We start from the raw sequence: 12,913 nt of genomic DNA, 5'->3' as shown, positions 1-12,913 counted from the left end.
GCCCTGCATTTAATTCCTACCAGTATGAATGGCATGTAATTACTAAACCTTGCAGCCCTCATTGTTTTAAGTAACATTTCTTATACGTGCATTTACACATTTATATGAGACATGGTCTTTGATAATATGTGTGTGATGTAAAGTGCTCAACACCTTGCACTGGGATGAGTAGCACTATAAAAGAAATTAAATACACATGAGAGAGGGTCTATGGAGAGATAAGGGGCACTGTTGAATGGTGGTACTGAGGGAATCCTGGGAGAATGAGGTCTTTGGGGGGCAGTGACAACAAAGATTGTCGCACAGGATGCAACCAGCACTAAACCTGGCCCTGGCAGGGGCAAAGCCTATGAAAGAAGGCATTTCCTTTTATTGTAATCCATGTTTCTGTACAATTTTTATTTCAACACTTCAAGTTAATGGAGAAAGAAAAGGACAATTAGGAATGCCTAACATTACTTGACAAGCGTGCACTAATCCCAAAATCTTTTAGTGCTCCAATGTAACATGCCAGACAAATGTCTCGTGCTGGAGCCTTGGATGTATTTTTCATTCATTATTTGAAAAATAGCTTTATGTTAAACAGTAATTTTCTGTCTGTATGTGTTATTTCTATAGCATTACCCTTGTTTCTATAGCGTGACCCCAGTCAAAAGGCTACAGAATGCTGTACAAGGTCCAAGACAAAATGTATTTCTGGACACCTCTGCCAAATCATTGAGGAGCTTATTTTCTAATATTTCATGCAACACAGCAGAGCGAGTGGAGTTCCGGCATTGCATGAAACGGTAAGAGCAGCACAACTACATATTTTTGAAGATATGGTGCAGTTGTGCTCTCTCCTAGCACTAACACACGTGCATCTGTCTAGTGCCCAAACATCGTGGTCAAGAACGCTTTTTGAGCAGGAAGTGAAAACAATCCTATGAAGCAATTTTCTCTTTGTTTATATTCTGCAAAATGCAGCAGACCTGCAAAGACGAAGTAACTAGGAAAAATAAAGATTTTTCTCCTCATTACACCAGTTTAAGATAGGCACACCATTATGGCATTAATCCTTCTTTACAAGTCTTTGTAAATATGGGCTTAAATCAAAATATGTGGGTGGATGCACAGGAACACCTATGCACCACCCATGTAATGCCTATCTGACAGAAGGTAAAGCAAGGCAGTGTATTGTTACTTTTTTTTTTTTGTTCCCCCGCAAAGTCACACCTATCAGGGTTGACGGCATTGTGTGCTAGAAGTGCTTCTTTAAGCTAGCAAGACCAAACTTATCAGCCTCATTCTTGAGGCAACTAATCTTGCTAACTGAAAACAATCTTACCATAGAGAGCTGTCAAGAGACACTGATTGGTGAGGATGATGGAAGTATAGCAGCAGGGATGACGAGAAGGCACACAGGGTTTCACTCTCTTTCATAGCTGCTAGGTTTCTCCATGCCATGCTGATTACATTCTGTCAACGTTTTGTCAACTAAAAGCGCTACAGTGGTGTAATGCAGGGCCATTCAGTTCCTCTGGGTGGTGGGGAAGGCACCTACCTTCAGAGGGCCCCTGTACAGCCCAAGGTCTTAATATCTGTGGGATATGGGAGGGTTAGGGGCTCTCGCCACATCCTGCAGGGGTGTGGCCCTGGTATTTTGTGATATGCCAGTGGATCATTACATTCTGCAACATGTGGTTTAATGTAGTTTTACTTTTGTGAATACCTAGAGGTGTCACACCTGGCATGCAGCTCCTAAGCAATGATAATCATTAATTCCTCCACATACTAATGTGGCAGTACTCTCTTCAGTGGTAACAATTTTAAGGCTTGACAGGATGAGTCAGCCCTGCAGGGGTCCAAACTGTGACCTAAAATGTGCTCAGAAACTCCTTCAACAGGCACTTAAATCATTCAGGGTTTTTGCTTCTTTGCTCAATAACATAATGCAATTCATCTGTCCTGGGTAACCTTTTTAGTATATCTGTCTGTAATTAGTAGGCTTTTGTGTAGTGTAGTTTGTTGCAGACCTCTAAATGAGAAGATGACCAGTCTTGCTCTTGGTCCCTCTCAGTAACTCCACTGACTTGAAAAGAAGCCTTGGAAAGCTTCCAACTACAGGCAGCCAGATATAAGGGGCTGATGACAGAACCTAGCAGATCTCAAAACCCATTAAGACAGGACAAAAAGCCAGCAGCCACACAACACTGCTTTACTGGAGGATGCGCAGAAGGTATTTTCACACAGTGAAGTGACATTTCAGCCAATACCTGGGAAGTGAATAAAGGTAAACCTAAAGACTATGTAGCGCTTTGAGAAAACGGTGTCAACGTGGAGTTTGTGCAGGCCTGGAAAAATTATAAAAATGTTACTAGACCTGCAGGTCTAATAACTTGAATAATCTATATCAAACCAACTGTAATGTACTTGACCCGTAAACGGGTCTCAAATTGTGTGATCGTAGGCAATTAGTTTACAGTCACATTTTTTTCCATTCTCACATACGAATGCACCTTCAAATATGTGAGCTCAGCATTTTTGTAGGACAAAAAAAAGCTCTTTTGTTTGATTAAATAGTCAAAATGCTTGCTCAATCTATAAGAATCTAGCCGACATAGGGGACAAATTATCCATGGCTTGCCTCTTAGTTTATTAGTAGCATTGCCATCAATGCAGGAGTGTTTCACAGTTTATATTTAAACACTCACTTTTAATAAATACTAAAGTATGTTGTGGTAGAATGCTGTCATTTACAGACAGTAAATTCCCAAGAAATGTCCAAAAGCCTTCCCACTAACTTGCAGCTTTACTGATAAAACTATATAGAGTATTTAGCAATAATATGTGAAAATTGGGTTTCAGAAAACATTCTTACTTTAAGCACATCACTAAGTAAAGTTATGATTAGTTTTCGTCCTTTAAAATTATTTTTTTTCAATCACATTGAAGTAGAAAAAAAATGGGCTTTCACAACTACTGAAATATATTTTGAAATGTTTGTACAGCTAACTTACTGTGAAATTAAAGACTTTTTGGTGTAAGGTTTTTCCTAATAAACCACATAGAAATAACTTTTTATAGGAGGTCAGAGAAGTTCACCTTACAAAATCCTGGAACTCTGCAGTGAGAAGGGAAATTAATTGCAACAAAAACTGACTTTTGACCTCTGTCTCTCAACACAGAGCAAAAGTGACAACATAAGATTTAAAGGGGTCGCTAATGCTCCTTTACCTTCTGACTGAACAGAACACCTGTTTAATGTAAACTCACCAGAAGGGGGAGGAGGACCTAAAAATAGCTCAACCTAAGAAAAAAATGACTCGCCATAGCGAGTGGTCGAGTACATTTTTCGAGGCCTGTTGTGGACATTCAAGTGACCATGAAGTTAGGCTCCTGAGGGTAAGTGGGTATGTTTAGGGCCAACTGATGATGAGCAACAACATCACTATTGTAGGTCCTTCAAAGTGATTAGGATTCAGTCCTAAGGATGAACATCACCTTCTGGGGTCTGTAGGTCAGTGGACATTGGGGGATCCCCATGAATTAAAAGGAGCTTTAAGACCTATGAACAGAGGGAGGACATAAGGATTTGAGGGTGATCAAAGAAAGTGAGATTCATGATCCTGCAGCTGCATGTCAGTAGGCCAGAAGGTGAGAAGCAGTGGAAAAGGGAGTGTTCCGTACTATCCAATGCTACTGGCCTACAGGTTATAAAATACTTTATTTATCACAATGCTCTCCCAAATTAATTACCTGTTACTAACCAAGTAATGCTTTAGAAAAGGTACAAATCAGCAAATGTGGGACATTTTTTTGGGGTGGGGTACTTATAAAAGGATTGCAGGTGGTTGGGGAAACAGAGAAGAGAATGGGAGTGAGGAAGTGGAAACATCAAACACAGGAGTGAGCAACTCTTGGAACCAAGGAAGAAGCACACAAGGAGTGAAAAACACAGCGAGGGGCAATGGGGTAGAGAAGAACACAGAACGAAGGGGGGAGAAGCATTTAAGAGAGCAAAAAGTACCCAAAAGTGACAGCATCACAAACAAGGGTGGAGAGGCACAGAACAACACTGAGTGAGAGGAGGGTGGGTGAGAAGTACAGTAGAAAGAAGTGCATCACATGGGTGTGAATTTGGGGCAAGCACACAGAGGTGAGAAAGAGGGAGCTGAAAACACATGCACTCATGGAGCGCTTAACTCAAAAGAAAAACGAAGGTTCCCTAAAAGTGATCAGTGGATAAATAGAAGCTAGCTAATGAGAGCAATGGTAAGCAAGCTATGCTCCAAGGAAGGGACAGAGACAAGGTGGACAAGCTGGGTCAAGGAAAGCCGATAAATAAGCAAGCAAGCAAATAAGACTGATAATAAAAGACATCGAAAGGTAAGCCATAAGTACTTCACGCAACATAGGACAGGTTCCCCTGTAGCGTTTAGACTTGCCGATTACCTCATTGCGCACATGTAATTTTTTTTTTAAGTAACTGGCACAATGGAGAGAAGGCTTGTTTCTTCTTAACAGTCATATTTCTGTACCCTTTTCACTCCTTTTTGTGCACCATCTCATTCTTTTCCCTCTTTAATAATGTTTACTTTCTTTCTCTCAGCTGAACGACCCTCACTTGATTTCTGTTTCTCTCACTGTTCAATCTCATTGTTCCAACATTCTTTCTCTCCATCTGTGTGTGTATCCTTCTTGCATCCTTTATCACTATCGTTTCTCTCCCAGTTTCACACTCTCCAGTAGTGTAACAACCTGTGAACTCTAAGTTGTATAACCCAGTGCCAGTTCTGGCACTATCGTTCATGGTCAACCGTCAAATTCTGCTTGGGGTGTATATGTTTGCTAGTTTTTTTTATTGATGAATAATACGTTCAACTATATGTGAATATTTGCTCAGTACTCCAATGTGTAATACAACTAAAGAACGTAAACCTATTTTGACTTGTAATTCTGTCAGCTGTCTATTTTAAAATCATGCAGCCTCCTCAGATGTGTCTGTAAAAATAGCTTATTGTCCTGAATTTTTACTGTCACTGTCCAGATTGTGCCTTCGTGCCAGGTGGTTACCTTAGACTAAACTATTCCTGCATCTTACTCGGTATCGGAATTGCACGGACTAGGTTTCCACCTCCATCATGCTACATACGAAAGCTAAGCACTCCTTTTGGCCCAGCGTTAGACTTAACTGAGTTTCGAAAATAGCTAATGAAACAGTAGAAAATGTCACTCATGGGGAAATACAGAACCTAACGTAATTAAAAATGATTGTTTACGGCGACGTATTAATAACAGTGACTCAAAGTCTCATCTTATCTCCTACAGGTGTGATCTCGACCTATGAGAGAGCCTGTTCATTTGACTTAGCACCCACCCGCCCCACGGTCAAACACTCACTGCACGCAGCTCTCGATGTCCATTGTTTTTCCGGTAAACCAGCAACTGACTGGCCTTCTTTCTATGGCAACAAGTCCCCTCCACTAACAACTTTATCGGCTCGCCTACTGGAAATATTGCGTGGGACCGAATCTGCAACAACTCTTAAAATTACCGCGCAAAGTATTAGTGTTTAAATTCCAGAAGCGGAATTGGTTGCAGAGATGGCATCCTTAGCAGCCAATCGCAGCAGTCTTACGTCACGGCGCAGAGCGATGACTCTAGGGGAAAAAAAAAAAAACAGATCTCGTTAGTGTGCTTCGAAATAAAAAAAGGACAACTTTAATATTACACGGGTAGATCGATAAGGGCGGACCAGCCATCTTTGAATGACAAATACCGAAAAGGCCCACAGATAAAAAATAAAATAAGAGGCTTAATTTTAAATTGAGGTTCGCCATTTCGCGCATGTTGTCTTTACAAATGGTAGTGGTTAATGTGGTGTGATAGCCAGAGCTGCCGGCTTTGGAACTGGGGAGCCAGATTCGAGACAGCGTTGGCTGAACAAGTTGTGATTCTGGGCCAATCAGAATCTCCTTTACCAAAACAAGCATTAGCAAAACCAATAGGTCTCGTTAATCCGAGAGCTATAGGGGTTATCAATGTTAATGTCTTTTAGCTATGTGTTGTGGAGTGGATGCACTTGGTGTGGAGTGGAATTATGTGGGTTGTAGTGGAATTGGCTATTATGGAATTGTGTGGTGTTGAGTGGAGTTATGTGTAGTGGAATTATATGGAATGGGGTGCATTGGAATGATGATGTATTGGGTGTAGTGGAATTGAGTGGAATGGGATTGTGTGTAATGGAGTGTAGTTATATGTTCAAGAATTGACATAGGATACATGTCCAATAGGTGGTATTAATGATTAATGAGCTTCTCAACCGCTGGCATAAGGTTGAATAGTGTTTATTAAGCAATAAGAAAAGAGCACCAAATCACTCCACCGCTTATGTCACATCCTTGGTGTTCTGAGGAAACAGAAAACCATTCCACAGAACACCTAGGACAAACCAAGCAAAACATGAGAATCATTTTAAAAATACACACATTCTTGTCATCGTGTGTAGTGAATGACAGTTATAAATATAAAAGAAGTACACAACACCTTCCCTTTACACTGAAAATAATAATAATAATAACACAGAACTATAAATGAGCACATTTAAATTAGCAACATATCAAAATGTAAACCACTATGAACTAAATCAATGCAAATAATAATCTTTGAATTTAAGAGGTAATGATACATTACAAGCGGGTCTCTCTGACATACTTGGTATTCTTGAACAACCATCTAAATGGTTAGAAGTCATGGACTCCAATGTGAATGAGGAAGTGATCAACCTATCAACATTGGTGTTGCAAGAATATCCATCAACATAACTATTCACATTCAAGTTACTATCTTCAGAACAACATACATCATGTTCAGGATTACGAGAAACCTTCTGATGAGATACATCACACCAGAAACTTTCCAGATATTTGACACAGCCAAGATTTTTGTTCTTAACATCAGTAATCTTTTTGGCTTGTTCTTGAGATATTTTCACCAGACTTCTGCTGCTCCACCACCCTTTCCCTTCCAAGAGCAGAGCACCTTTTGATACTTTAACAGGTAATGTAAACCTAGATTCACCTTTTTTTACTTTATTGGTTTTTTTAATAATAAGAACCCAGCGTCCTACTTTATACTCACACACCTTGGTATTATTATGTTTATTATTGAAATACTGTGTAATTGCTATCTTTTTGGTTAATACATGATTTTTCATATTACTAAAATCACTTTGCTTGTCAGTGCCCATAGTTATGTCTTTGACCCAATCTGGGCATAAAGTACAACTGGGTAACCTTTTACTGAGCAATTTAAAAGGAGATTCACCTGTAGTGCTCCAAGGTGTGTTATGGTAGTTCTATACTTTTTTCCTGAAAAATTTCTCTACTTGCAACCCTGAAGATAATGCTGTCTGTTCCCCTTCTTTCCAAAATGTATTTACCAGTTCTAAAAGACCATTGGAGGTAGGCGAGTATAATGCAACTTGTAAATGTTTAATATTTTAATTTGCCCAAAAAACTGTCATCTGATGTGACTTGAAGTTGGTACCGTTATTGGTTACAATTGCTTTGGGTGGTCCTTCAATTAGAAACACATCTTGCAAAAATGTGATGACGGGTTTGGTGTCAGGTGGAGAAAGAAATAAAAAAAAAATCCATTCTGAGAAGTAGTCCACAAGGACTATCAAGTACGTCTAGTTGGTAATATCTTAAAAGGTAACAAAAATCAAGATACACTGTTCCAAAAGAAAGTGACAGGAGAAAGAACACAGAGAAGTCCTAATTCTAGGAGCAAGAGTCCTCATGCACCCGAATGGGTGTCATGCTTCATCATCGGAATTGATCCTCGTCAGACCGGCGCTGCAATGTCAGATGGGCACCCCCCATAGGGGGGCACTTTGCCGGGGATCTTTTCTCGATGACACCAAGACCCCAAGAGTGAGTTTGGAAGAAGAAGGAGAGACACACTAAACACTAAAATTGGATCACGACCCAAACCTAAGGGTAACAATTTTAATAATCCATGGAGGGTGCAGGCCAAGATTAAAAACGATCAAGAGAGCGCACTAGAGATAATGATCAAACACTCTCAACCACACTTATTGGGACAAGGGAGGTGAGGAACTACCAGACCATCCCTGGAAAAGGGTCAACATGTTTCACGTCTCTATTGTCCATCCGGATCCCGTGACGCTTCTTCAGGACCAAATGAAAATGTACTTCTCCTATAATAAAACTGCCAAGACTCCTATAACCTGAAACTGTCAGTTATAATGTCTCCAGTCACTTACACTCGTCTGGTGTAACTCAAACATACTATTCCTCAATGTCGCCCTGAAATCAAATGAACATAGGTCACTTGTAGTCTAAAAGTACTAGTATTGGTATAATTTAATCAGTTATACTGAAGACAAAACTGTGTCATTCTGTGAAAAACACGGTGATGGTGCAAGTAGTGGGACACTAATGCATGCAAAACGAGTATCAGCTTACCCTCCCAGTTGAGGAACGTGCTTCATGGGACAGCGTAGGCCTATGGCTGGGCGCAAAATTTCTAATAGTCAAGTAGACAAAGAACAACAAGCAACAACAATGCCCATTATTGTAGCACTCTTCAAAATTCAATGGCTATAGTGAAAAAAACAGCAATAACCACCCATAATACATAAGTCATGGTGAGACACAACGATCCCATCGAACGGACAACACAGAAATACTAAGCACACATAGAAATAGTCTGGAGAGTTCTTACAGCAATTCCGCCAGCGGGTTAATCAAATCAAAGAAGGAAAATTAACATATATATTCCTTCCCTAGGTCAGAGCGGGACGATTAGTCAAAAGGTTATTGGACATTCCCAGGCAGTGCTGTCTTGATAGTGAAAACGATTACATAAAACTTTCGATATTTTGTCAATCTACGAATAACAAAAGCTACTCATCTAAGATTGGATGGCCACATGAATACAAAAAACTCAGTCCAGGTCAGGAGACAAACTCCCACATATGTTTGTTAAAATATTGAGTGATCAAATAAACACTGCTGTCCTAAAGCGAATGTAAAAACATTGTATCCATAGGAAAGATCAGAAGAAGTCAAAGGAAGAATAAAAGGTGTAATTCAGTGAATACAACAACACACCGGTTCCATTTAACTTACTTGTATTGCTCCTGAACCGTGAAGGGTAACCTACCCCTGGCCGCGCTCCCCAATCAATGAGGAAGCCGCGGTGTTCAGGACAGGAAAACCCGCTCCCCGGAAGCGAGTGAGTCACGCTGACGCTCGCATTGCCTAGTAACGGAGCCCTGCGTGTGTAAAGCAAGAGCTCCGATCAAGATGGCAGGTAGTGGTCACAAAAAGGGGACTGTCGTTCGGCATTCAAAGAAAAAAACGAGCAGCATTATCCAATTAGTCCGCTACCCGGAATCGAGCGCATCACGTTAATGCTCGTGTTACCTAGTAACGGAGACCCACGTGTGTCAAGAAAGGGCTCAGATCAAGCCGGCAGGTAGTAGTCATAAAAAGAGGGCTGTCATTTAGCACTCAATGGAAAAAAGAAGAACAGAATTGTCAAAATAGTCTGAGCCGGTCAGAATGCTAAATAAAGAGTTTATTGTAGCATATCCAAATGGTAATGGTAAGACACTAAAGGAAAATCAGCACCAATACTGAATTGTATGAAAAATACAGAAAACAGAAGGGGAGCCCAACGTAACTCAGCACAACTCAAGACAGAAGCCAATCCAGATATTTTTATCAAGAGTTGTAGAAGAAAGTTATGATGTGGCCCCAAAACATACATGTGGTTATCTTTGCGATAGGCTGATCCAAAGGATGTCATCATTCAGCCCCTTAACATGTGTGTTTAATCTATACACCCAGCGTTGTTCTAGTTCGAAAAGAGAGCTCGTGCCCTTCTGTGAGCTTGTCTGTAAAAAAATCCACCACATGTCATCTGGGCTATGATTAACATCCATGTAGTGAATGCTAAATTTGGTCGTAGTTCAGCCGCATCTGATATTACTACGATGCTCGTTTATTCTCAGTTTTACTGCTCTGGTGGTCATGCCCACATAGCGTAAATTGCAAGGGCATGTGATCAAATAAATACAATTGCGAGTATTACAGTTGGTATGTTTTAATAGTCGCCATGTACCGATTGGTTCTATTTCGAGAGTGTCCAAACGTTTAGTTAAAGTGCACACATTGCAATTACCACAAGGAAAATGACCTACGACTGGCGGAAGGTCCGAAAGTGCCCTTTGTCTAGGAGGCAAAGTGCCAAGTCGTGGTCGGGTGTGAACCAGCATGTCCTTAATGTTGTTAGTCCTTTTGAAGGCAAAGAGGGGTTTGGGAATATCCTCTCCTCCACTGCACAGAATGGACCATCTCTTGTTAACCACTTTCTTTATAGAGTTAGACAAGGGGGTGAATGTGGACACATAATTCAACTTAGTGTCTGTGGGTCGAGGGACCGTCATGAGTAGTGCGTCCCTGTCACAATGTTTAGCTCGCTTATAGGCTGTGCTAACCACATGGTCTGGGTAGTGGCGGTCACTTAGTTTGTTGGAAAGGTCTTTGGCTTGAGTATCAAATGCATGAATGTTACTCCAATTGCGGCGAGGCCGAAGAAACAGACCGTAAGGTAGATTGTCTCGTAACGCTCTCGGGTGATGGCTCTCAAACAGCAACAAGCTATTGCGGTCAGTGGCTTTATGATAAGTACACGTTTTTAGTTTACACGTTCCTCAACTGGGAGGGTAAGCTGATACTCGTTGTGCATGCATTAGTGTGCCACTACTTGCCCCATCACCGTGTTTTTCACAGAATTATACCGTTTTGTCTTCAGTATAACTAATGAAATTATACCAATACTAGTACTTTTAGACTACAAGTGACCTGTGTTCATTTGATTTCAGGGCGACATTTAGGAATAGTACGTTGGAGTTACACCAGACGAGTGTAAGTGACTGGAGACATTATAACTGACAGTTTCAGGTTATAGGAGTCTTGGCAGTTTTATTATAGGAGAAGTACATTTTCATTTGGTCCTGAAGAAGCGTCACGGGATCCGGCTGGACCATAGAGACGCGAAACATGTTGACCCTTTTCCAGGGATGGTCTGGTAGTTCCTCACCTCCCTTGTCCCAATAAGTGTGGTTGACAGTGTTTGATCATTATCTCTAGTGCACTCTTGGCCTGTACCCTCCATGGATTAATAACATTGTTACCCTGAGATTTGGGTCTTGAGCCAAATTTAACCTTTAATGTGTCTCTCCTTTTTCCCCCTTTTCTTACAAACTCACTCTTGGGGTCTTGGCGTCATTGAGAAAAGATCCCCGGCAAAGAGCCCCCCTATGGGGGGTGCCCGTCTGACATTGCAGCGCCGGTCTGATGAGGAGCAATTCCGATGATGAAGCATGACACCCATTCGGGGTGTGAGGACTCTTGCTCCTAGAATTAGGACTTCTCTGTGTTCTTTCTCCTGTCACTTTCTTTTGGAACAGTGTATCTTGATTTGTGTTGCATAGTATTAGCTGAGGGAGGTCATACACTGGACCATTATTCCTCCCTATCCCCCTATTTTTGATTGAATATCCTAAAAGGACGAGCAAAATCAAGTGAAATTTTGTACCATGGTACACCTGGTAATGGAAGCATATGTAAATTTAGTTCATTCTTTTTGTTAATTTATTCCCTGTACTTATCAGAAACTAAGTATGTATAGTAAGTCTGATATCCATCTGTTGACATATGCAACAACTCCAGGCCACCAATAATATTGTTTTAACCTACCTAAATTACCTTCATGAGCAAATAAATATAATTTTTCTGTAAGTTTGGTAGGAGGTACCAATAACTCATGAGTAAGTAAAAATCCTTCAACTACAGAAAAATCATCAGCAATTTACGCAAACATTTTAAGACCAGGTTCTAAATCTCTTTCCTTTAGGTCACCCATTTTTGACATGGCTAATTACTTTTTGTAAAATGCCATCTTCACAAAGAGCAACTATTTACACTTTCCTAGATATAATAATGTGTCCTTCAGGCATATCTCCAACGAGGGCCACATTCCACATCACCATCATGAACTTTAGAACTTTCATCAATCACAGGAATTCTAGGCAGGCAATCCGCCGTGGTATTCTTCCCTCCAGATAAATATTTTATAGAGAAATTAAATTCTTGCAGTTTTGAGAGGATGAACACCAATCTGGCAGAGGCTTTGCCTGTGCCATTCCCATTCAGTAAGTAAATGAGGGGTTTATTGTCCGTGAATATTTCAAAATGGAGTCCCCACAAACATGTTTTGAATTTTTCAATGGCCCATGAACATGCAGAACCTCTCTTTCAATGGTGCGTAAGTCAGTTCAGATAGACTAAGGGAGCGTGGGGCAAACGCAATGGTATGTTCTTTCTTACCTACCAATTGTGATAATACAGCTGCCAGACCTAATTGACTGGCATCCATCATCACCAAGCATAGATGTCCAGCTGTAAAAGTAGATATTATTGGAGCTTAGGTGATAAGAGACTTTGGCCCTGATTAGGAGTTTTGCAGATGATTTTCATAGTCCATTGAACCTCAGGTGAGGAGGTTGCCGCCACACTGGCTACCTCCCCGCCTGACCCATTAAAAGTTTCCAGCTAGGCTGGTGGATGTAAACCTAGGTTTCCTCCCACCAGCCTAGCTACAGCATTGTCTCCGGCTCGTAATCGAGCCTGCGGTAAAGCTGTAACCAGCAGGGTGCATCAGCACCCTCACAATGTTCACTGTCTATAATGCAGACAGTGAACATTGCAATGGTGCTGGGCAGGGGGGCCCTCTGCACCTATTCTCTGCAAGACTTTTCTTGTGGTGTGAGTGAAAAGGCTTGATGATAATGAGGTCGTAATCCGCAGGGCAGCACTGCATGCAGCGCTGCCCT

The 12,913-nt window shown here is 41.1% G+C and overlaps 1 protein-coding gene across 1 annotated transcript in view; it reads right to left on the bottom strand.

Annotated features, from left to right (window-relative positions):
• Positions 1-5,618, bottom strand: part of BUB1 (BUB1 mitotic checkpoint serine/threonine kinase) — a 640,511-nt gene extending 634,893 nt beyond the window's left edge. The window contains exon 1 of the mRNA XM_069234708.1: positions 5,383-5,618. Within this exon, the coding sequence (XP_069090809.1) occupies positions 5,383-5,405 (23 nt within the window). The 5' untranslated portion in view covers positions 5,406-5,618. The remainder of the gene's footprint in view (positions 1-5,382) is intronic.
• Between the last annotated feature and the right edge of the window lie 7,295 nt (positions 5,619-12,913).

This window comes from Pleurodeles waltl, chromosome 5 (genome assembly GCF_031143425.1).
Source record: "Pleurodeles waltl isolate 20211129_DDA chromosome 5, aPleWal1.hap1.20221129, whole genome shotgun sequence".
NCBI lineage: Eukaryota > Metazoa > Chordata > Amphibia > Caudata > Salamandridae > Pleurodeles > Pleurodeles waltl.
This window is presented reverse-complemented; position numbering and strand designations above follow the sequence as displayed.